This window comes from Diabrotica virgifera, chromosome 2, assembly GCF_917563875.1.
Source record: "Diabrotica virgifera virgifera chromosome 2, PGI_DIABVI_V3a".
NCBI lineage: Eukaryota > Metazoa > Arthropoda > Insecta > Coleoptera > Chrysomelidae > Diabrotica > Diabrotica virgifera.
This window is the reverse complement of record NC_065444.1, coordinates 221571221-221596935: the sequence shown is the minus strand read 5'-3', so window position 1 is coordinate 221596935 and position 25715 is coordinate 221571221. Positions and strand designations below refer to the sequence as shown.

At 34.0% G+C, this 25715-nt stretch overlaps 2 protein-coding genes across 3 annotated transcripts in view; one reads left to right on the top strand and one right to left on the bottom strand.

The window, feature by feature from the left end:
• The window catches only part of LOC126880392 (uncharacterized), a 62123-nt gene that overhangs the window by 24756 nt on the left and 11652 nt on the right, over positions 1 to 25715 (top strand). The gene's annotated exons all lie outside the window — the stretch shown is intronic.
• LOC126880390 (zinc finger protein ZFP2-like) overlaps positions 5270 to 25715 on the bottom strand; it is a 23334-nt gene continuing 2888 nt past the window's right edge. Inside the window, exon 2 of the mRNA XM_050644225.1 lies at positions 5270 to 8094. Within this exon, the coding sequence (XP_050500182.1) occupies positions 6758 to 8094 (1337 nt within the window). The 3' untranslated portion in view covers positions 5270 to 6757. The remainder of the gene's footprint in view (positions 8095 to 25715) is intronic.

Genomic DNA, 25715 nt, shown 5'->3' with positions numbered 1-25715 from the left:
ACCAACTTTTCTGATGACAAGAAGTCTATTTCTCAAGATTATAAAGCAATACTTACATCATTTCAAAAATATGACTTACATAAATATAATTAATTGTAAAGTATAAATAAAATTCATTGACATTAAATAACTATATTATATTACATATTAAAAGGCTTCCACCTGATTTAAAACATCATAAAACCACAAAGTTTTTGAACATCTGTGAGATACACACTTTGCTTCTGAGACTGAAAGTTTTGAAGTCCATCTGTCACAAATACTCTTCTTCTTTAGGTGCCGCCTCCATTTTAATCCAGTTTTGCGTTCTTGTATGTTGTTTCAAATCATATTTGTGTTACTTAAAATTGTTTAAAAGAAATTTTTCATGTGAGCAATCTCAAATGTGATTTCAAACTGCTTAAAACAAATCTCACACTTGTAAATGTACGATTTCGAAAACGACTGCAGACGGCAGTTACACTTATCACCATGACAGACGCCATTACATTGCACTATTAATTTGTATAATTATTAGCAACTGACGTTTTGCCGGACAGCAGTTGCAGTCGATGTCGGAATCAGCCTCATATTCTTTAACCCCTTAATGTACGCGCTCGACTCTGACACGTGCGAGCCTTATTGGCAATTTTGTACAGGCTCGACTCTGACACGAGCGACCATTAAATTTTAATCTTTCAATTGTTCAAGCAATTGTGAAGCTAGTATTTGTTTAAAAGCGCATAAATATCTAAATAGCTATATTTGTATGTAGCTATTTAGATAAAGTACATTTTTTGTTTTTCCTCTTTTACATCTACACCTTTTTTATTGCCAAGCCAGTGTCGTCATTATAAAATGAAATTCATTTATCTAATAAATTGCAGTAGGAACCATTGACAATTATTGATACATTGAATTTTGTAGAATTGTTAAAAATCTGTTTTTATTCTAAGAAAGCGTAGTGTACTAAATAGCGGTACATAAATACCTTTTTTTATTGAACAGCCAGTGTTAAGACATTGTAAAATGAGATTTATTTTTCTAATAACTTGCAGTCCGAACCATTGACAATTTTTACTAATTGAATTTTGTTGAATTTTCAGTATTTTGTTTTTATACAAAGTGCTAGTGCATTTGAAGCTGTCTAAAGCAAAGGGCGTTTTTTTATCTTAGAACTATTTTATGCCTTATTTCCCAACAATTACATAGATATTATATAGATTATTTGTCTATATTATGAAGAAAATATAATTTATTAAATTGCCTCACCCCCAGGTAAAGTAAAGGTGCTACGCCACTGAAAATACTTTTTTCAATTTAATTATATACGGGCAATAACGTAAATCCGGCCAATAACGTTAATAGCCGGTCAATGTCGACAATGGCCTGTTGAATTAGTAACTGTCGACAATGGCTGGATATTAACGTTATTGTCCACAGACACTGGACATTGATGATAATTTTAAATTCTTGATAACATTTCTATCATTGTCCGGCCAATGTCAACAATGCCCGTTGTTAATCGGTCAATGTTGAAATTTAGATTAAAAGCTGGGTTATGTTTATTATTTGCTTCATTTCTGTTCTCGTGCTCAAATTGCTCATAGTAAATTTATGTAAAAAGTGTTACAAAATACCATGATTCACTATCTTGTCAAAATAAAAATAATTAACCGTCAAAAGATATCTTGAATAAAAAATAATAGGACATCATACATAATTTTATTTATGTATCAATATTGGCCATTTGCTTCTGGCCACTGTCGTTATTGACTGGTTATTGATGAATACTCTAATTTTAAGTAGTTATTTCTTTTACAACATTGGCCAATATCTAATGTTATTGTCGTTAAAGGCCGGGCATTGTCGATAATAACCAGGGAAAATGGACACTCACGACAATGCCCGGTGTTTAACGTCAATGTCCAATTTATGTTCGTAACATATCACCTTCCGGCAACGATACAGGGGCAACTCAAAATTGGTCGTTTTTAAGATGTCTACACTAACATATAGAGAATTTTAAGCTCTATAATCCGCGATGACTGGGACATTTTTAAGTGCGATACTATCCAGGTGAGGGCGTTATGTCCACTGTTACATTCAGAGTGGTAGCACGTAAACGAGGCGCAAGTAGTGGGCTAATGCTGAAGTCCGTTGTTAGTATTACCCTTTGAATTGTCTCAGTGTGTATGCCACAATTATAACAAAAATATTGATTCTGACACCTTTTCATTCTCAAATATTAAAATAATAGTGAAAATTGTCAGAGAGAAACCTTTTGAATTTCATTACAAATTTGTTTCTTTACAAATAAATTTCTCTCCAAATTTAGGTATCTTATTTGGATGAATTCAAGACTGTTAATATTTTCGGGGAACAAAATCAAAAGAAGCTAAAATTGCGTAAGAATAATGACCAGTGGACGAGTTGACTACTACTGATAAAATTAATGTAATAAAAGATGAAGTAATTTCAATCCTAATAGCAATATTATTAATATTTAAAAATACTAAAATATTACTAAAAGATTTTTAAATTGAAAACTTATTGGTCCATTTCCTTGGTAACACCTCCATGGCTTCTAAAATTTGCAAGCCAGATGGATGCTGAAACGAAGAAGACAAGAGGGAATTCAAAAACTTACAATTCACGACCCCGTCTGTTCAGCTGGTAAATTCCAACAGAAAATGGAACTAGTCACTCAAAGAAGTAACGACCAATATAAAAATAAAATAAAAATTCCATTTTTATTCAGTTGCAATGCGAAGGCAAAACAATCTTATTTTTCACTTAAAATACGGAGAGCAGTCCAGCCCTCTGAATCGACGATTTTCGACTCTTGTTGGAGTCTCATCGGAGAGAACGTAGGCCTGCTACTCCATACTTCAAGTGATCAACACCGAGAGTTTATCCCCCACACCGCAACTGACGTGAATGTGACTAGCGTCATCTGGCAATTGAAAGATGAAGTAGTTTTCAATACTAATAGCAATATTATCAATATATTGCGGTGTGGGGGATAAACTCTCTGTGTTGATCACTTGAAGTATGGAGTAGCAGGCCTACGTTCTCTCCGATGAGACTCCAACAAGAGTCGAAAATCGTCGATTCAGAGGGCTGGACTGCGCTCCGTATTTTAAGTGAAAAATAAGATTGTTTTGCCTTCGCATTGCAACTGAATAAAAATGGAATTTTTATATTGGTCGTTACTTCTTTGAGTAACTAGGACCATTTTCTGTTGGAATTTACCAGCTGAACAGACCGGGTCGTGAATTGTAAGTTTTTTGAATTCCCTCTTGTCTTCTTCGCTTCAGCATCCATCTGGCTTGCAAATTTTAGAAGCCATGGAGGTGTTACCAAGGAAATGGACCAATAAGTTTTCAATTTAAAAATCTTTTAGTTAGGATTGAAAACTACATACTTCATCTTTCAATTGCTAGATGACGCTAGTCACCTAGTCCATTCACGTCAGTTGCTGTGTGGGGGATAAACTCTCGGTGTTGATCACTTGAAGTATGGAGTAGCAGGCCTACGTTCTCTCCGATGAGACTCTAACAAGAGTCGAAAATCGTCGATTCATAGGGCTGGACTGCGCTCCGTATTTTAAGTGAAAAATAAGATTGTTTTTCCTTCGCATTGCAACTGAATAAAAATGGAATTTTTATTTTATTTTTAATGTAATAAAAAACTTAACCAAAAAAGGCTTATGACAAACCGGTGGGTATATCTGAAAACAAGAAAAAGATTAGATATCTCTAGTCTGCAGTTGCCGTTTGCAGTCGTTATCGTACCTTCCCACAGTTGGCCAACAGTTAACTCAAACTTCTTTTTTTTTACTTATACCGGTAGAAGAAAAAAAATGTTTTTCGACACCCTGTCGTGAGAACAAGGTACAAGTGTGAGTATACATCGAAATCGTATTATAGCCCAGTGGTCGGCAAACTTTTTAGCCAAAGAGCCAAATATGAACATTTCAACAATTTAAAAAAAAAATGGGAGCCAAATCGGCTTGTTCAGCAAACTTTTATTACACTAAATAAAACTAAAGGGTCTAGTCGCTTAAGATAGTGAAAAATGCTCCCAGCGATATTCCAAAAATAAAAAAACCACATGTTCTACATCAAAAAGTATCCGACCAAAAAAATTTTTAAAACCACATCCATAACCCCCCAACAAATTGAAACGTGTTTTTTCGTTTTTTGGCGATATTTTCGTTTCTAATCATCGTAGAAACTTGTATTTTCTTTCGATTTGTAAGGTACTATTTCCTATAACACTGTATTTTTTACAAAATTTTTGGCGCAAAATCCATTGTTTTAAATGTTTATACACTCACCGGCAGAGAAAACGGGCACCCCAAAAAATGGGTCATTTTTAATGTCTTCTATTTTCTAAACCTGATGTCCGATTTAAGTAATTTTTTTAATATGTTATAGCCTTATTCTTTATCAATATCGCTGTAATAATATTGTTGCTAGACAGGTACATTGTCATTGTATATAGGGTGTACGAATCAAACTGTGTTTTTTTCTCAAACTTTGGAACACCCTGTGGAATGTTCTAGCTTTTATAAAATACTGAAATTATAACCAAACTATAGCCTCAGGTTTTCTTAACATTCTGTTTTTTGATTCATTCGCTTATGTTGGATAATAAAAAAGTTAAGCACTTTAACAACTACCCCTGTTTTTCGTTAATACAGGGTGTTTTTAAATAAGTACGGCAAACTTTAAGGGGTAATTCTGCATGATAAAATAATGACAGTTTGCTTTATAAACGTATGCCCGCAAATGCTTCGTTTCCGAGATAGGGGGTGTTGAAATTTATTTCTCTAAAACGGTTTGTGATATGCAAATGAAATTTGGTAGATTTTAAGAGGTAGTTATTGCGCATTTTTTGGCATACAATTAAGAATTTTATATTCACCATTGGCGTGCATATGGGTATAAATATTTTAGATATATCCCGTATGCACGCCAATGGTGAATATAAAATTCTCAATTGTATGCCAAAAAATGCGCAATAACTAGCTCTTAAAATATACCAAATTTCATTTGCATATCACAAACCGTTTTAGAGCAATAAATAAATCGTCAGTTTGTAAGAACAATTTCAACACCCCCTATCTCAGAAACGAAGTATTTGCGGGCATAAGTTTATAAAGCAAACTGTCATTATTTTATCATGCAGAATTACCCCTTAAAGCTTGCCGTACTTATTGAAAAACACCCTGTATTGACGAAAAACAGGGGTAGTTGTTAAAGTGCTTAACTTTTTTATTATCCAACATAAGCGAATGAATAAAAAAACAGAATGTTAAGAAAACCTGTGGCTATAGTTGGGTTTTAATTTTAGTATTTTATAAAAGCTAAAACATTCCACAGGGTGTTCCAAAGTTTGAGAAAAAACACAGTTTGATTCGTACACCCTGTATACAATGACAATGTACCTGTCTACAGTATTTCTCATGATCATTTTTCAGTGCGTAACAAATGATAGGAAAAAGGGTAAGTCCGTGATAATACACATTTATGACATTTATTCTAACATGACATTTTAGTTAAATCTGACAGTCGTCACATTTTATTTTCAATTTGGAATAAAATCAAATCAAAAGTGTTTCTTGCATTTATAAAATGATATTTTCTTTGTCTTATAAATTATACAGATTATATTTGTAATATTATCTAATTAAAAAAAAACTATTTTTTTATTATGGCGCCATCTATCGACAACTAGAATAACTAGAATAAATGTTATAAAAATGTCACCGGCGAAATGTAATCACCGACGTGCCTTTTTTTCTGTCACATACAATTTAATGCGTTAGAAAGAAATCGAAAAACTGTGACGCACTGAAAGATGATCATGAGAAATACTGTAGCAACAATATTATTACAGCGATATTGATAAAGAATAAGGCTATAACATATTTAAAAAATTACTTAAATCGGACATCAGGTTTAGGAAATACAAGACATTAAAAATGACCCATTTTTTGGGGTGCCCGTTTTCTCTGCCGGTGAGTGTATGTAGACCCGAAAAGGGAAAGAACAGCAAACGTGTGCTTTTTCAGCTGATCATAAGAATCAGGATACTATTCCAAGCATTAAAAATGATCATGTCTTCCTTCTCCAGGTCATTCAAAGCAGACCACTTGTGTTGTGAACATTTTTTTCTTCTCTAATATTTCCGATTCAACACAAAGACGTTCGAATTTAGTGCGCCTTACCTTCTTGTTCTTAAATCCAGAACTTGTATTTCAAAGCTATTAATGCCAATTTCAAAAGGGAAAAATTTCAACTCGGTTATCATAGCATCAAGAAGATTTTTGACAAATGCTAAAGTTTGTAAGTTTGATAAAAGCTAATTTATCAGAATAAGATGTAGGTAAGGTTTTTCCTACCAAATTATTTTTAAATAAAAATATTGCACTTTCCGTGGATATTTGTGCTAGAGCCGCACCTAAGGAGCCAAAGAGCCACATGCGGCTCCGGAGCCACACTTTGCCGACCATTGTTATAACCTTATGTTTTGTGAACATTTTGTTTTTTGGATGTCCCTGATATCGTTAGAAACAAAGAGCATAGAGGATTTAATTATTTAATATGTGTTTAAACTGATAAAAAGCGATATGTGAGAACGCCATGTCTTATAATACACTAAAGTTCAAAATTAATGTGTATATTAAGGGGCTAATAGTGCAAAGTATAGACGTCCATCACAGCGACAACTGCAACTGACGTCTGCAATTGCCGTTCGGAATCGTACCTTAAGGTTTCTCCCCAGTGTGCACTCTCAAATGTCTTTTTAAAGAACATTTAAGAGAAAATTGCTTAAAACAAATCTCGCACTTATAAGGTTTTTCCCCAGTATGAGTTCTCATGTGTTTTTTCAAATCACTTGTAGTAGAAAACTGTTTTAAACAAATTTCACACTCGTGAGGTTTTTCCCCGGTGTGCACTATCAAATGTGTTTTCAAAGTATTTGTCTTAGCAAATTGCTTAAAACAAATTTTACACTTGTAAGGTTTTTGCCCAGTATGAGTTCTCAAATGATTTGTCAAATCACTTGAAGTAGTAAACTGTTTTGCACAAATCTCACACTTGTAAGGTTTTTCTCCTTTGTGGAATCTCAAATGTGATTTCAAAGAACTTGCATGACTGTACTGTGTAAAACAAACTTCACACTTGTAAGGTTTTTCCCCAGTATGAGTTCTCAAATGCCCTTTCAAATCAGTATTAGTCATAAACTGTTTGAAACAAATATCACACTTGTGGGGTCTTTCTCCTGTGTGGGATCTCAAATGTATGTTCAAATGACCTTTCCGAGAAAACAGCTTAAAACAAATTTCACACTTATGAGGTTTTTCTCCAGTGTGAACCCTCATGTGATAAGTTACATGTTCTTTCTGAGTAAACTGCTTAGAACAAATTCCACACGTGTAAGGTCTTTCTCCTGTGTGCATTCTCAAATGTGACTTCAAACCACCTTTCTGAGCGAACTGCTTAAAACAAATCTCACACTTATAAGGTTTTTCCCCAGTATGAACTCTCAAATGTTTGTTCAAATCACTTGTTACATTAAATTGCTTAAAACAAATTTCACACTTATGAGGTTTTTCTCCAGTGTGAACCCCCATGTGATAAGTTAAACGATCTTTCCGACTAAACTGCTTAAAACAAATTCCACACTTGTAAGGTTTTTCTCCTGTGTGGAATCTCAAATGTATATTCAAACTAGTTTTATGAGCGAACTGCTTAAAACAAATCTCGCACTCGTAAGATTTTTCCCCAGTATGAACTCTCAAATGTTTTTTCAAATTTTGTGCTTGAATAAATTGTTTAAAACAAATTTCACACTTGTAAGGTGTTTCTCCAGTGTGCACTCTCAAATGTGTTTTAAAATTATTTTTCTGAGCGAACTGCTTAAAACAAATTTCACATTTATAAGGTTTTTTTTCAGTTACAACCTCCATATTTGTATTTAACGTTTTTCTTTCAGTCTGTATCATTTCTTTTGTAAGATGTACCATATCATTTTCTTTGCAAAATGTACCTTCAATGCGTTTCTCCGTAATTTCCATTTTCTTTTCATCTTGAAGACAGCCTAAAATACAAAACAACTATAATATAAATATTTAAAATAAGGGTTGATTATATGAGGAGCAGATTTTCTAAATGCATTTTGTCCATTTTTTGTAATTTTGGCAAATAGAGAAAAACTGCTACGCGTTTGGCAACAAATTAAACGAAAAACTGATATACCTAAAATATGTGTAAAAAATCAATCAAATATTATACCTCTATGCCAAAAATATAGCATTGATAATATCCCAAAAAAACTTAAAAAAACTGCTGGACAAACTGTATTTAGATTGTCATCTTGGGAGAAAACGCATTTTGATTGTCTACACAAAGCGGTATGAACGACTTTTGGTAGTACCTAACGATGTAAAAAAACTCGAGTAGCTTCATTCATAAAAATAGTCTTTTATTTTTAATACAAAAAAATGTTTAAAAATTAATTGAACAATAATGGCATTCAGGGCCGGATTTAAGGGGGGGCAGGCTGGGCAGCTGCCCGGGCCCCCCACATTTCGGGGGCCCCCACAAAGCCCCAAACATAAGAGGTTCATTTAAACAGATATTGGTAGGAGATACAGGAATCGACAATGTATGGCAAGTATAAAATGAAAGAGCGTAGGAGTGATAATATTACATTGTTCATGGTTATGCTTTTCACCTTCCACCGGGTGAGTGTATTGCTTTGTTTGTAAATTCTTATCAAGTGTTCGTACACATTTTAGCCACAGAGAATTTGGTGATTGGAAACATGCAGATAGTAGGCTCATGGATCACGAAATGTCTAAAGCACACGAAAGAATTGGGCGTATTTATACTGAAATAGCAAAACAGGTCGAAGAAATAAAGAATTATTGGAAAATGGTAACTCAAAGACTAATTTTAGTGTTATAAAGTTTATTTGTGAACGAGATTTAGTATTTTGCAGCAAAAATGAGTTGTCGAGTTCATCACAAAATGAAAATTATTTGGGAATACTCCAGTTATTAACTGCATATGATCAATTTTTGAAGCACCATATTTTAATAAATATTCAAATCCTGGAAGCGGACATATCAACTATATTTCATCAACCATATGTGAGGAAATTGTACATCCGATGGGTCACAACGTATTAAATGAAATAGTTTCAAGGATTAAGAAGTCAAAATATTATTCAGTTCATAAAAATCAATTGTGATATTTCGTTACATAGAAGGTTTCACTCCTATTGAAAGGTTTACCATATTTTTACCAAATCGCGGTCATAAAGCAGAAGATATAGTTAATTGAAATGAATGTCGACTCGATTCAAGTTCTCTGTTTAACCAAGATAAGACAATATCAAAAGGTACCGCTAGGAAAATATTCCAATATGCGGTTCAGAGAACCTGTATGAAACGAGTCTTTGTATTCTAATACAGAGTATGGCATTAGTAAAATTAGAAAATCTACGGTTTCGTTTTGATTTGAATCTGTCTGTAAGGCTTTCTGCATATGAATCCATCCATTCCAATTATGGATTTTTACATCATTTGGAAAATTGGAAAATTTAACTCTCAATGAAATTGAAGCTCACTCACCAACGATTACCAACTTATAGCAATGATTTAGATGAAAACTTATGTGTCCATCTGCTACAGTTTGTAAGATTCTTCAATTCATTTAAAGAGGAAATCAGCTCATCAAATTAAGCAAAGAACTTCAAATGTACCAACTACTAAAAAAAAAATATGAATGATGCTTTTCCAAATGTTGAGGTGACACTTTGTTTATATTTAGTTCTGATGCTAACTAACTGCAGTGGTTAGAGATCATTCTCAAAATTTAAATTAATTAAAAATCGACTTCGGTCTAGGGTGGACCAAGAGTGTTTGACTTATCTATCTACAATGAGCATTGGTTACGATGTCTAAATGCAACTTATGTTCCATATAATCAAGAAATTTTAAATTAAAATATCTCGAAAAGTTCCCGGACTTTAACCATACATCGTACTATTATTTTTAATATATTACTGTAACAAGTTACAGCTCTTGTATTTCTCTTATCATTTAAAATTATATTTATAAAAGTAGATCAATATTTTTTATGCTAGGAGGTAGGGCCCCCACACCAATTCTGCCCAGGGGCCCCCACTGGCTTAAATCCGGCTCTGATGGCATTTTACATGTCTTAAAGGTCTCCATGGTCATCATAATTGCAATCGCAGCATTCAGCTCCTTCGATAACGTCATCATCCTCAGTTTCACAAAGGTTAGCTCGATTTTCATTTTGGTCACTAGTGTTAGAAAGAATTGGTTGTATGGTTCTTTTCATGACATTTTTCAGTGCGTCACAGTTTTTCGATTTCTCTCTAACGCATTAAATTGTATGTGACAGAAAAAAACGCACGTCGCTGATTACATTTCTTCGGTGACATTTATAACATTTAATCTAGTTGTCAATAGATGGCGCTAATAATATAATATTAAATAATATTATATTATTCTATATAAAAAAATTTAATCTGTACAATTTATAAGACTATACAAATCAAAGAAAATACCATTTTATAAATGCAATAAACACAATTGATTTGTTTTTATACCAAATTGCAAATAAAAGGTGACAACTGTCAGATTTAACTAAAATGTCATGTTAGAATAAATGTCATAAATGTGTATTTATCACGGACTAACCTTTTTTTCTATCATTTGTGACGCACTGAAAAATGCTCATGAAAAGAACCATAACCATGTTACTTCAGGATCGTTTAACCAATTCGCCCCTAACAGTTCCACTAAGAGTTTTTTTGGTTTAACTTCATTTTGAAGTTCTACAGCAGGTAAGTGTAAAGTCAAAAGCTTCTTTCCACGTTTCAATAACGTTTAGAATTGTTTGGATGGATTATCATTTCTATAAAACAGCTCGGTCTTAAGCAAAATATCCTTGTCGTTTTGTGATCTCTTAATAATAATTCGTTTGGCAACACTTGATTCCTTCAATTTTTAAATAGGTTAACGCAGTTTTAATATCATAAACAATCCACCAGTCTCTACCAAGTTGTTTAACTTATTAAATAGTACAGACACCAACTACTATGCAACGACAAACAAATCGCAATTAGTCCACAGCGTAAGGACAAGCTTCGGTTAGTTCGTCTATCGTCAATGGACATACAGCACATAGAAAGTTCAAGGTATTTTCATTTAATTTGCAGACAACAGAATGCATTTAGAACGTCTTTTGTGGCATGAAATGGTGGCTTTATACATATAGTTTGCGAAGCCATCTTTCTTTGGAAATTTGAAAAAATTGACAAAATGCATATAGAAAGTCTGCTCCTCATATACAGGGTGAGGCAGATAAAGGGCCTATTAGAAATATCTCGAGAACTAAAGGCGTCAGACTCATGAAAATTGGCATGAAGGGGTTTTGAAGAGTGATCTATTTAATGAAAATATTTTCATCTATTTGCTACTTCCGGTTATATCGGAAGTTGCTTATAACTTCGTTTTTTTTAAATAGGACACCCTGTATATTTTTACATTTTTGGATTCTACTCGAAGTCTTATTTCTTAAAATATGAGGTTTTGTTTTGTTATACAGGGTAGTTTAAAAGATAATTAGGTTTTTTTTTATTAATTTCGTAGCAACTTTCACACCCTGTAGAATTGTAGTAGTTTGACATCAAGAACTTTATTTATGTTCAAATGATTTTTAATATAGTCTACTATTGTCAGAAATTATTAGTATAGCTGAAATTAGTATTGTTGAATTTTAGTATACAGGGTTGGTCGAAACTCGGAATGAGTATTTTCCGAGTTTTTTTAAATGGAACACCCTGTATTTTAGTATTGTAATGAAATGATAATTATGTTACTTTTTTTATTTCTTAAGCATTCCCTATACCTAACTGCTTTAATTTGTGCTTAATTGTTAATCGCACCAACAATCTTAACTACGTAAGTATTTTGATAGCTCAACCATTATTGGGAATTTTAACGATCAGTCTATTAGATTAATATGTATTTATTTCCGAAAAATTATTTGTGACTGAATATTTTCAAGGCCAACCTAATAAAATTTCACGTATTTTTTGTTGCAATTAATGTTTGGCTTGAATCACCAATAACTCACAAATCAAAGCAGTTAGGTATAGGGAATGCTTATAAAATAAAAAAGTACCATAAAATATAATTTCATTACAATACTAAAATACAGGGTGTTCCATTTAAGAAAACTCAGAAAATATTCATTCCGTGTTTTGACCAACCCTGTATACTAAAATTCAATATATAGCTATACTAATAATGTTTAACAATAGTAGACTATATTAGAAATCATCTGAACGTAAATAGAGTTTTTGATGTCAAAGTACTATAATTCTACAGGGTGTGAAAATTGTTACGAAATTAAGAAAAAAACGTAATTATCTTTTAAACTACCCTGTATAATAATAAAAAAAACCTCATATATTAAGAAAGAAGACATCGAGTAGAATCCAAAAATGTAAAAATATACAGGGTGTCCTATTTAAAAAAACGAAGTTATAAGCAACTTCCGGTATAACCGGAAGTAGAAAATAGATGAAAATATTTTCATTAAATAGATCACTCTTCAAACCCCCTTCATTCCAATTTTCATGATTCTGTTGCCTTTAGTTCTCGAGATATTTCTAATAGGCTCTTTATCTGCCCCACCCTATATATTAGAGTTATTAAGGGTTAATTGACTATAAAAAAAATTCGAGCCAAGGAACCGACAAAACGAGGAGGGAGGACAGTAAGAAAGAGAAGAGGATAGGAACAATCGAATAGACGAAATTAATATCAAAGATATTGAAGAAGCATTAATAAGAATAAAGATTGGAAAAGCAGGAGGTGCCGATGACATAGATCCGGAGATGTTGAAGTACGTGGAAGAAAGAGGCAAACTTTGGCTACTGGAAATAATGAGGGAAGCATGGAGAACAGAAACGATACCGAAAGACTAGGAAAAAATTTTTGTTAATACCAATAAACAAGAAAGGAGATGAAGAAAGGAAAAGAAAGGAAAGCGGAATGTGATAACTAGAGCCATATGCTTATCATCAGTCGCATATAAAGTCTACACCGGGATAATACAAAGGAAGCTCAGGAAAGAACTGAAAGGAAAACTAGAAGAAGAACAAGCAGCTTTTAGGAAAGAAAGAGGAGCAACAGATAATATATACATACTGAGAAATATAATTGAAAGGAAAAACGAAATAGGAGAAGACATATATTACGTTTATAGATATTAAAGCTACTTTCGATTCTATAAATAGAGAAATAATATGGTCAGTAATGGAAGACCTGCAAATTCCGGAAAAGATAATAAGTGTGGCAAACAGTACATATAGAAACGTACTCATTAAAGTACAAATAAACGGAAACAGATCGCCAATAATAAACCTGAGAGGAATAAAACAAGGGGACAGTCTCAGACCAGTTTTATTCATATTAGTAATGGATACAGTAATGAAGAGCGCTAAAAGAAGGTCAAGACAATTACAGTCGACAATGGGGTATAGGAATTTAGTACCAGTGAGAATGGAGGGATTACTATATGCAGATGACCTAGTAATAATAGCAGACGATAAAGAGAAAATGCAAAAATTAATCGACATCTGGGTGCCGGGGGATTCAAGAAGTTTCCAGCCTGAAATCTAAATGACAACTTGGCATGAAAAAGGTTAATGATTTAGGTTTATTCACGTGGAATGTAAGATCGCTATACAGATCGGGGGCCTTACAGACTCTTATTGACAATTTGGAAATATATTGAAGCCATATAATTGCACTTCAGGATATGAGAGTCAGAAAAGAAAATTTGTGAAAAAAGGAACTTCAAGATATATTATAGTTACCACCTAACAGAAAATTAGAAACAGATTAGGAGCAGGTTTCACAATCAATAAAAGAGTTGAAGACCTTATAATAGACTTCCAACCTACCAATGAAACACTATGCAAAATTATAATCACAGGTAAAATCACAGGGACTTGTCTTGTCGCCAGGGTAATAGTCTTGTCGCCAGGGGGGCTACAACGGCCTCCTTAATTCAGATGGACTTACTCAAGTTTTTTTATGTATTTTGACCCGTAGAACACGAATTTTTTGGGTAACAGTTGATCCAGATGTGGTTTAGATTGTTATAAACAAAGAACTTGAGGAATTACATAACAGCGATTTTTAGCAAAACAACATTTTTTTTTATTTTTTGGGTCATTCTAAACAGAAAAACAAATTGTTACAAATTTTTTCATAGGATGCATAGTTCAAGGGCGCATCCAGGACCGATTTTCGGGAGGGGCCATAAACTTCTTTTGGTGGGGGATACCCGGGAGTCTGGGGGAAATTTTTTAAAAATCAGGGTTAAAATAGTGAGTTTTAAGGCACTTCTTTTCACATACTTTTAAGTGCCTTAAAAATATTTTCGTCACAAACGTCAAGCACCTTTGTTACTTAATTTGGCAATAGAAGAATGTTTGTCTGTGTATCACCAATGTCCATGATAGGTGAAAACTGTTCAACTGCTTTCTTCAAAGGTTTTAATAGTTCCACTTCTTTTTCTCCTTAGGAATCAGCTAGGAGTGTAAAAATAATGTCACGTAGCTACAAACAACGCAGTGAGGTGACATGTAGTCTTGATGTTAAATCGGTACAACATTGTCTAGAAGAGGTATGTAAATTGTACGTCTGTAATATTTTTCTGGGCCACATGGATGATTGGCTCTCTTAGTCTGTCTACCCACAAATCTAGATAACTTAACTTTAACGTCTAATTCGTCTGCCTATTCTTTAACTTCGGTAAAGATCTTACTAATATTTTCTTCACAGTTAGATCTGCTGTCTTTCAAAGTCAACATGGTATTAGAAACAGCCTTAGTCGCCAGGTTAGCATCAAGAGATTTTGTTTATAGAAGTCGGCTTAGTGGTAATATTAATTTTAATATGTCAGTCAGTGACATTATTAACTCTAGAAACTCAGATGTGCATGCATAAAGATTAAGCAACATTAATGCAAGTGTAGCAGTCTTGGATCCTTCCATGATCATGTTGAGATAGATGTTAATGCTTCAGTTATATGTAAAATGCCAGATCTGAACTGGATTACGCTTTCATGGCGCTCAACCCATCTTGTACGCATAAACTTGTTAAATTTTGTCCGAGTAGTTTTAAAACTTCAGTTCTCTTGGTTGACATGTTAAAAAATTACTGACTTCATTGTTCCCACCGTGTTTCTGATGGACGATACATTAATAGGAGTTGAAAGGGAATTGTTTAAAATATGATTCAGGCAAGGACATCTAACCAGTGGCGGATCTAGATATTTGCTTTGGGAGGAGAAATTTGTCTAAGATGGGAAATTCCAATGAAACATCAACCAAAACATTAAAAAGATAAACCCAAATTATATAAAAGACACAAACAATAACTTATATGTATTAAGTTCCCTTAATTTTACTAACTAGAGTATTTATTGAATCGAATTGGTCTGTCTGTGATTTGAGCTGCATGTCAGCTAATATATTTTTATGTGCAACAATTTTTTTTCTATAATTTTGGACCTTGTTAGGGGGGCCCCCTTTTTCCCTCCCCGTAGATCCGCCACTGCATCTAACTGCATTTATTGCGACCTTTTTTATTTCTGTTATTGCATCAACCGTTTCAGAGCTCATTACTCTTCAACTGTCAGTATTTTTCTCCTGTCCTTTTCTTTCCCTCTTTCTTGATTTTCACTAATTATTTTTATATTCTCATCATAAGCGTCAATGGACTTGACAAATATTCACGAATGTTGTTATTGTGTATCTATGCATCTCAAATTTAGGGAAAGCTGTTCCACGTGGGATGTGTCAGTCCTTTCGTCAAATATGCATAGATATAACAGAATAGATTAGGTCAGTTCGAAAAATAGCGTAACGCGGAACAGTTCGGGTCGGTGGTCTATCTATCTCTCTCTACCGGCGCTTAGCTTTCTCTCTCTAGCATATGATGGCCGCCGCCTGTGTGTCACTGTCGTTCCGTTATTCCCACCTCTTGGTAGATACGCTCACACTCGCACGACAGACAAAGATAGCTAGACCACCGTACTTGATATCGGCGTTACACCCCGATGCATTGAGTGGCATATGACTAGCCTGATCTATTTTCTTTACATATCTCTGCAAATATGACTGAGTAATAATTTGCACTTTGAACCTGATTCGTTGTGAACGTGGCAAACGGAATATGCGTTTGAAACTAGAAACATTTGAACTACAAATAGTAAATATTTAAATTTATATATTTTTTTAAATCCTCGGAGGGGGCCATGGCCCCCTCTCTGGATCCGCCCTTGGCATAGTTTTCGAGATAAACGCGGTTGAACTTTCAAAAAATCGAAATTGAACCCGAATAACTTTTGATTAAAACATTGTAACCTCGGAAGCCTCTTTTCGGATGGTGCTAGAAAGGTCACCAATGGAGACACTGCGACGGCAGCCAGATGGTAGGTGAAAAGCGAGTCGTGGGTTCGAAACTAGCTTTTGGAACGTGGAAGGGAGTCAATAGAAGAAATAGGTAAAGATAATACAAGAGAAGGTCGATTGGAGAAGAGAGAGAAACAGATAAAAAGATAGATAGGTAAAATTACCTAAGATAAGAGAAGAGATACAGGGCGCCACTTAACTTTTTGGGGTTGCAAGGGGAAAATTAAGAAACCTTAGATACGAAAACAGGTAGGTAAGGAAAGATAATGAGGTTCTGAGACCACATACAAGAAAAGATATAGAAAGTTAATTAGTAACTATTTAGAGGTAATCTCTTATCAGGGAACTTATTAAGAGTAGATAAATAAAACTTGTGACATAAACAAAAAACAATATATTGTACAAATGGTTCACCAGAAGGGTGAATCCCAAAAAACACAAGAAATAAAGAGAAAACAATATACACCAATCAAAACTGCACCAACAATTAATGTGTTGTTGTGTACAGTTAGAAATAAACAATGATTATGATAGAATAAATACACGTATCATATTATAACAAAAACATGCACAATTAAAAACACAGTAAAGAGAGCCTGGTTATGAATTAAAAAAAAAATCAAATCAAGCATCTATCATGAAAAATCTCTCTTTACTGTTTTAGGGCTTATCTCGAGATAACTGATATGGTAAATTTAATGATTGATAGAAAATATAAAGTACGAAGATATAATAAAATTAAATGCAAAGCATACAAAGTTAACAAACGTTTACTGTTCAAAGATCAAAAACCACCCCGCACTTGGTTTTATAAACAAAAAGCCAATCTCACAGCTATTAATGAATTAGTGAATGTTTGTACTTAAGGTTTGGCAATGAAAAGTCCTTATGTAATGAATAAAAAATTCTATTAATGAAATCGCTGATGAGATTACATCGGAGGTTAGTCTTAACCACAGATGAAGATATTTTTGAGGTAGATAGCCCATAGATTGCTCTATTTTTGGAAATAGTTGTAGGTAGTATAATTAAGACACTTACAGTTACTCTGCCTCTTAAATTGCACTGACTCTATATTTACTTTAACTAGTAAGCAAGCACTGAAGTTATATGGTAATTTGAATCTAATCGGGTGTTAGATCCAAATACAGATACGATAAGCGAGTGAATACCACTCAGATAAGATCATAAGATCATAGAGTGACTTCTCACTCCCAAGATATATTGCAGATAAGGTATATGGTAGATAAGATATGAGGTACTCTCGACACACGTCTGCACTTCAAGCTCTTCAGCCGCTAAGTCCCTTTTCTCTTCGCAATCTTTGCGATGCTTTCCTTCTAAAAAAGTGGGGATATATCCATATTCAAAAAATGGATCTCCAAAAAAGGACCGACCTACTTGCGTTTTTAGGTAAATTAACGGTACATCATAAAGATACCGCAAAATGAAGTCAAAAGAGACCTAACGGTGGGTTCAGAAAGGAAAGTTATTCCTTTGAAATATTACTGAAACGGAAAGTGGCAATAAAACATTGCAATGCCAATTCCCTCTTTGAATAGGATGGAATACCTAACGGAATCTTAGTAGTGAACTCCTTGGGAGGTTTCTATACGAAACAAATAACAATAGCAAGAGCCATATAAAATAAGGGACATACGGTCTATTTTCAAAACATTGTGTTTCGGCAAGGTTGCAATAAAAATAGTCCCGTTTATAATAATAAACTCAGTTATTTGCGTTTGTCATACCGACAACGAAATGTGCCAGTACCGTTATGATAGTAAATTTAGCGCAGGGTAGTTATTTACTGAAACGGCCATAGGTGTACCCGTAATGAGTACTAGTGGGTTTAAAATTTAATCCAACAGGTATATTAATTATTTACTAATCCTATTATATAAAAAAATGTTACAACATAAGATAGCAATTCTGTTTACCGCATTTGAAAGTTCAAGTCAAATTCTATCGGTTTTGATTATTTGCCTTGCTAAAAATTATTTTTTTTATTGTTAAACAAAGCTATAAACACATAGTGCTTAAGTGATGTTTTCAATGCATTTCTCATTTAAAATCGGACGAGTAGGCGTGCCTACAAACAGGCAATTCCATTAAAACGCATGCATTGGGCACGGGAAACACTATTTGTTTAGAGCTTTGTTTGACAATAAAAAAATTAATTTTTAGCAATGCAACTAATCAAAACCGGTATAATTTGACTTGAACTTTCAAATTCGGTAAGCAGAATTGCTATTTTATTTTTTAATCAAAAGGTATTCGGCTTCGAAAATTGTAATTTTTCGATTCTTTGAAAGATCAACCGCGTTTATCTCGAAAACCATGCATTCTACGAAAAGACTTGTATAAACATTTTTTGTAGAAACCCAAAAAATACAAAAAAATGTTTTGTTTTGCGAAAAATCGCTGTTATGTAATTCCTCAAGTTTTTTGTTTACTTCATAACAATCTTATCGACATCCGGACCAACTGTTACCCAAAAAATTCGTGTTTTACGTGTCAAAATACATAAAGAAACTTGGGTAAGTCCATCTGAATAAAGGAGACCGTTGTACCTCCCTTGGCGACAGGACTATAATGGAAATAGAGTAAATCAAATTAACCATGTAGTGGTCAATGCAGTCAGAGAAGATCTGGAAAAAATAGGAGTGAGACAAGAGACAATAGGAAATAGTGGCACAGGACTGACAAACATGGAAGGCAATAGTAAACGCGGCAAAGACTCACGAAGAGTTGTGGCTCAAACGCCATTAATGATGATGATGATGAGTAGTCGATGCAAGACATTTTAGTGACATAATAGATGTATGTGCAAGACGGGCGGCAAACAGAGACTCGAACCGCTATCTAGTCCAAACGAAAATAAGAGCTAGAATATCCAATGCAAAGAAAGTTATTAGAGGAGTTAAAGAGGGGAGGTTTAACATAGTGTAAAAAACTCTGTGATAACTAAGGAATTTGAGGAAAGTTTGGAATGTAAACTAGAACTAGAACTGAACGGGTGATATAGGTGAAGATGTTAACAACTATTGGAGGCAGTGCAGAACCATATTGGAAGACGTACCTACTGAAGTGATTGGAAGACAAAAGCGTGAAAAAATAATGTTGGAATAGCACGATGAGGAAAGTGCACAATCAATGCAAAGAAAAAATCAAGTATATGCAAAGACAAGGAATGAGACAAGTAGAGAAAGAGTAGAGGCAGCTGAGATGAGACGAAAAACAAATACTGAAAAGAAAGAAGAAGGAGCATATAGAAAACTAATTGAAAGAACTAGAAAAGTATGATACACGAATGGAAACATGAAAATTCTACTACAAGAAGATTAACCAGAACAGAAATGAATTCAAACTTAGGTTATTAATGGTTAGAAACAGAACAGGAAAAATCATTGGTGATATCTTCTCAAAATTTTGATAAGAGATTAAACATCTCAACAGAGGAAGAAGTCTTCAAAGCATTACAAAAATTAAAAGAATACAGCATGACACAAAAAATCTGACCTGTTAGTCGGAGAGATAGAAGCGGATTTTGCTCGTGATAAGTAATAAGGAAAAACTATATGGAGATATGTTGAATTAGTTGTCTACATGACTTTCCCCAACGGGCGGAAACCAGAGTGGGGGACGAGGGTAGTTATAAGGGGTCAAAGTCGCGGTTTTTATTATTTTTTTGCGACGCATGATCGAGATAGTGCACCAAAATTTGGGAAAAGTAGGTCATGACGTAACTAAGTAAAATTTCCAGGGGCGGAACGCTGCGGTGAATATAAAAATTATAAGTTGTTTTTGGTGACGTTCGTGATTGACATAGTGCACCAAAATTTGGGAATAAGTAGACCACGACATAACTAAGTAAAGTCCCCAGAGGCGGAAAACACAGTGGAGGACGAGGGTAGTTATAAGTAGTCAAAATCGCGGTTTTTATTTTTTTGTGACACTCATGATCGAAAGAGTGCACCAAAATTTGAGAATAAGTAAGCCATGACGTAACTAAGTAAAATCTCCAGGGGCGGAATTCTGCGTGTTGGACAAATGTGTGGGGGCAGGGGCGCATTTGTCCCCCATCATGCAGCGTCCCAGCCCTAGAGATTTTACTTTGTTACTTCATGACCTACATATTCCCAAATTTAGGTGCACTATCTTAATCATGAGTGTCACAAAAAAAATGAAAACCGTGACTTTTGCCCCTTATAACTACCCTCGTCCCCCACTCTGGTTTCTGCCTCTGGGAATTTTACTTAGTTATGTCATGGTCTACTTTTTCCCAAATTTTGGTGCACTATCTCCTATCTCGATCAGGAACGTCACAAAAAACCCCTTATAATTTTTATATGCAAAACGACAAAAATATAAACGATTGATTTTTTGATTTGAATTGTCCGTTTATTTTAAAATATGTTGCACCAACCATTACTCAATTGGAACCGACAGTTTTAGAACTGTTAAAAGTAACCAGCCCATTTTCGGCGGTTATTTGAATAATCGACTGTTTTTATTTTGGCAATTCAATTTCATAACAGAACCTTACAAAACTTACTTTGACAATCATGTTTCACAGACAAAACTCGGATTCGAATGGAATAATCTGTACTAATACAATGTTGCCACTTATACATACATTGTCAGTTTATAAACCAACAGTTTTGTAGAATGGTGTAACTCGTTTGAAAAATAATAATTGATCATCGATTTAAATCGCCAATTGACGGTTAGCAAATCAGTTGTTTTACAGTCTATTGGTGCAACTAGGCATAAGAGAGTTTATATATAATGGGCTCAAAAACACCAACCAAAGTAATACAGTAACTGTAGAAATTAATCTATATTTATATATCTAGCAAATAGAGCATACTGTGGACTAAAGAAAGTTTTAACATCGAACAGTCACAAAAAAAGGAAAGTATTCATATAAGTGCAGAACCCTTATTAAGCCTATCCTCACTTACTAGTCAGAAACATGGATGATGACAAAAAGTGATGAAAAACATGGGTGCTTTGAAAGTGAAATCCTCAGACAAATTTTATATTAAAAAATTTCAAATTTATTGTTTAGATCTGGGACTTCTCACTTCTCCCACATATTTTACACCTTACAGCGAACCTCATACAGGAGTGCAAGAAAACAAATTATGGCATAGGAGCTAATAATTTTGAGCTTTACCAGCATATTCAACCCAGTATCAGTAGGTCCATCAAAATAAACAGACTGCAGTGGCTTGGCCACTTAGAGAGAATGAACAAAATAGAGCTGTCGAAATACATTTATAACTAAAGACCTGATGGAGTGAGGAGCAGAGACAGGTCCAGCGCACAATTTAAGGATCAGGTAGAAGATGCCTTATGGGTGTTGAAGAGTATGAAATTGGAAAACTAAGACAAAGGATAGAAAGGAATGGAAGCTAATCCTAAAACAGGCCAAGACCCACTATGAGTTGTATAGCCAATGCTGATGATGATAAAAGCAATAATCAAATTTAAAAAAGCAGAAGTACTTGGTAAGTGATATAAATATTGTTATGACAGTTCCGTAGATTGATCCTAAATAGAAAGAGTCCCTCGACGTGAAAGAAGAAGTAGTTCTAGAAGAATGTTCTGGATGTCATGAAATAACCCAGAAATGTCTGGTGACATCGAGAACTTCAGAAATCTATATAAACATATGTGTTTGACATTTTATAGTTCAGTTGTAATTGAGTATTTGAAGTTAAAAGTTGTCAGATTGTGTGTGTGATGAATAAAAGTATTTTCAAGAAGTGTAACAATATGTTTTAGAAGCCTGCATTTCTACCTTCTATATGTGTAATCATCATCATCATCATTGGCTCTACAACCTATGGTGGGTCCTGGCCTGTTTCAGAATCAGCTTCCATTTCTTCATATCCTTCGCCTTGGTTTTCCAATTTCGTACTCTTAGCACTCATAAGTCGTCTTCCATCTGGTGCTTAAATCATGCTCTGGGCCTGAATCTTCTCCTCACTCTATCCAGTCTTTGGTTCTAAATGTGTTTCGATGGCTCCACCTCATTCATTCTCTCTAAGTAGCCTAGCCACCGCAGCCTGTTTATTTTGATAGATCTACCAATACTAGGCTCACTATAAAGGTGGTAAAGTTAAAATTATAGCATCTGTTCTAAAGGTCCTGCCAAAAATAATATAAAGGTAGCTGAAACAACTAGCCTTCGACAAATTACTAGAATGCATCATCCTGATAATCCACTTCATAATCCATCCAACAGAATGCTGTATGAGAAAACTGGGATTGAACCTATTAATGAGAGACTCAATAAGCTGTTTAAATATCTCTTTATTAATGACAATAACAAAAATTTGATTGAGCCCCACATTGTGAAGATACCAGAGGACAGTGCCCATAGATATCCAGGAAGAACTCTTTTTGAAGAAACCTGCTGCACATCAAGACAATAAACAACTCGATTCAAATCATCATCTGTATTGTAACTAATTGCAAAGAATACTCCATCCAACAAGAAGCGAAAGTACCTGTCGGCTCCTTTGATATTCAGCGGACAGAAATATCCGTCAGAGAATGCTAGGGGTAATACTTCACACCACACTGAGAAAAGTAATGAAGAATTCGTTCAAAACAGTAGGAAATTTGAGTTACACTGAGAAACAAAGTAATAATTAAAACTATAGTGTTTTTAAGTTGATCTATTTAATATGAATTGTATTTTTTTATGTATAATTTAATATAACCCATATATCAATTTTGTACTGATAAGTAAAAAGGTTTTAAGTTAAAAATATCGATTTTGACTAAGTTTTGTAAACTTATATAAACGTGATGGATTTTTAATGCTTAGTTGAATTTAATAATTAATTTCAAAATAGAGAATAAAATTTCTATCGATTTCTACTACATTTTTTCGTACTAAAAAACTTGTCAAAATAGATATTTTTGACCCAAGACCTTTTAACTTAGTACAGAATTATACTTTCAAATTTTCTATTAACTTTGTCTTATGTTGATAACTTTTTTGCTTCCTTTTGAGAAATTTCTTTGAATGTCTCTTGACCTCCAACACCACCATATTCTCGCTGCACGAGGAAACCCTGCGGCTGAGGCTAGAATGACTTTATTCACCTTCGATTTCTTTCTGTGTATCTGAGGTTTCTGGAAACTCTGGTTGTACTGTACCAAATTCAACTTGCCTGGATATATAACAATTATTCCATCACATCTAGCATCTAATACCTGGGAATTAATCTATCAGCTGACAACAATATCGAAGAAGAGGTAAAAGAACAAATCATTAAAGCCAATAGAACGGCCCGATGCTTAAATGACACAATTTGGAAAAACAAACACGTAAGAGTGCAAACAAAGACCCCAATAAGTCAGTTATTAGGCCGTTATGACTTATACGGCCGAAACAAGACCAGATACAAGCAAAGCACGCACAGACATCTGGAGACCAACGAAATGAAGATCTTAAAAAGGATTGCTGGAAAAGGACTACAGGACAGGGTAAGAAGTGAGGAAATCAGAAGCATATATGTGGGGTAGACAATATAAATACCTGGGTAAAGAACAGAAAAGAAGAGTGGACTCAACATATAAGCAGGATGTTTTAATCAAGGATAGTAAGAATAGCCAGGGACAGGTCACTGTTAGGCAGAAGAAGTATAGGACGCCCAAGGAAAAGCTGTAATGACAATTTAGGGACAGAATGAAATGCACCGTTGAAGAAAAACAGGCAGTACTGCCTATATGAAACAAAGAAGATATCAGATCTAGCATCTAGCCACCTTAACCTGTTTCTTATTTTGTTTCCAATAGGATACACACCTAATTTTATCATATATACTGATTCCTAACATTATCTTTTTTAGTTATTCGCTAGTTCTAGTTATTAATAACTGCGGGTTTAATACGGAACTTAACCTAACCCTAATGAAGCTCTGCTTTCACACAAAATTTTCCAGTTTCAGCTGCATATTAGCTGCTCTCTAATTGTTACCGTCTGACACATCTCTTATGCCACTCTCACATATGCAGCTGACACTCCGTTCCTACTTCGTACCAATAGGTTTCTGGTAACTTTGCTATATGCCTTCTCAAGATTAATAAACACTATGTGCAAGTCTTTCTCTTCCACTCAGTGGAAGTGTTTCCCTCAGCTGACATAAAATAAAAATTGATGTTGTGGACCTGCCTTGCATAAATTCAAAATGACTTTTATTTCTAGAACCGTACACACTAAAGTTTGTTAGATTTCAAATGTATTACGATGACGAAAACTTATTTTGAATAGGGTGCTAAGACAAATACTTAATGATCTGAACAAAATTAAGCAAATGTTTGTTAACTGGAAATAAAATAATACTATTGCAAATTACATAAAACACTAATAAAATAGCTATGTTTAAATTGTTTTTATTCTTTATTAAAAATCTAGGAATAAATAATTTTAATAGATAGGTACGTAGATATATGAAATCACATAAATGTTTGAAAATAAATCACATAATGTTTAAAAGAAACTTCTCTCATTGCCCTACGATCGTTTACCTGCTACGATTTCTCGGTACTGAAAAGAGAATTATTTGTTCACGATCTAGTGGGGCATCCCAGTACGAACTACGAACCACACAAGAAAATCCACCTTTGCGTGTAGCCATCACAATGAGAGTTTATTTTAACAATAGATATATTTAATAGTATTATCCTTTTTTCTACAATAAGAAAAGATTAAACAACACAATAATAATTATACAAATACATTCACATTATTTGTTAGGTTCAACCTTAGACAAGGAAAAAAGAGAGGACGGGTAACGCTCATTTAAAACACACGTTCCAAAAGTGAAGCCAGTTTTTGGTTTGTTTGTCACCAGAAACATGGCGGTCACGTCAAAAATAACAATGGGTTGCCAGTGGTGGCTGTTCGTTGAAGGTTAAAATTTCATAAAAAATAAAGTAAATCATCAACTAAAATTCTTAATAAAAACATATGTATGTATTGAAACATATGTACGTAATATGAGCAACTTAATAAAACATTTACCGTACACAAATTCTTCATCTTAAATACATTTCATGTTTTTATTTTAAATACTCAATGCATAACAATACCCCAAAGATACGTCGATGATCAAAATCTCTGGTGTCAGTTTGGCTTCACTTTTGGTCAAGGATTACTCGTC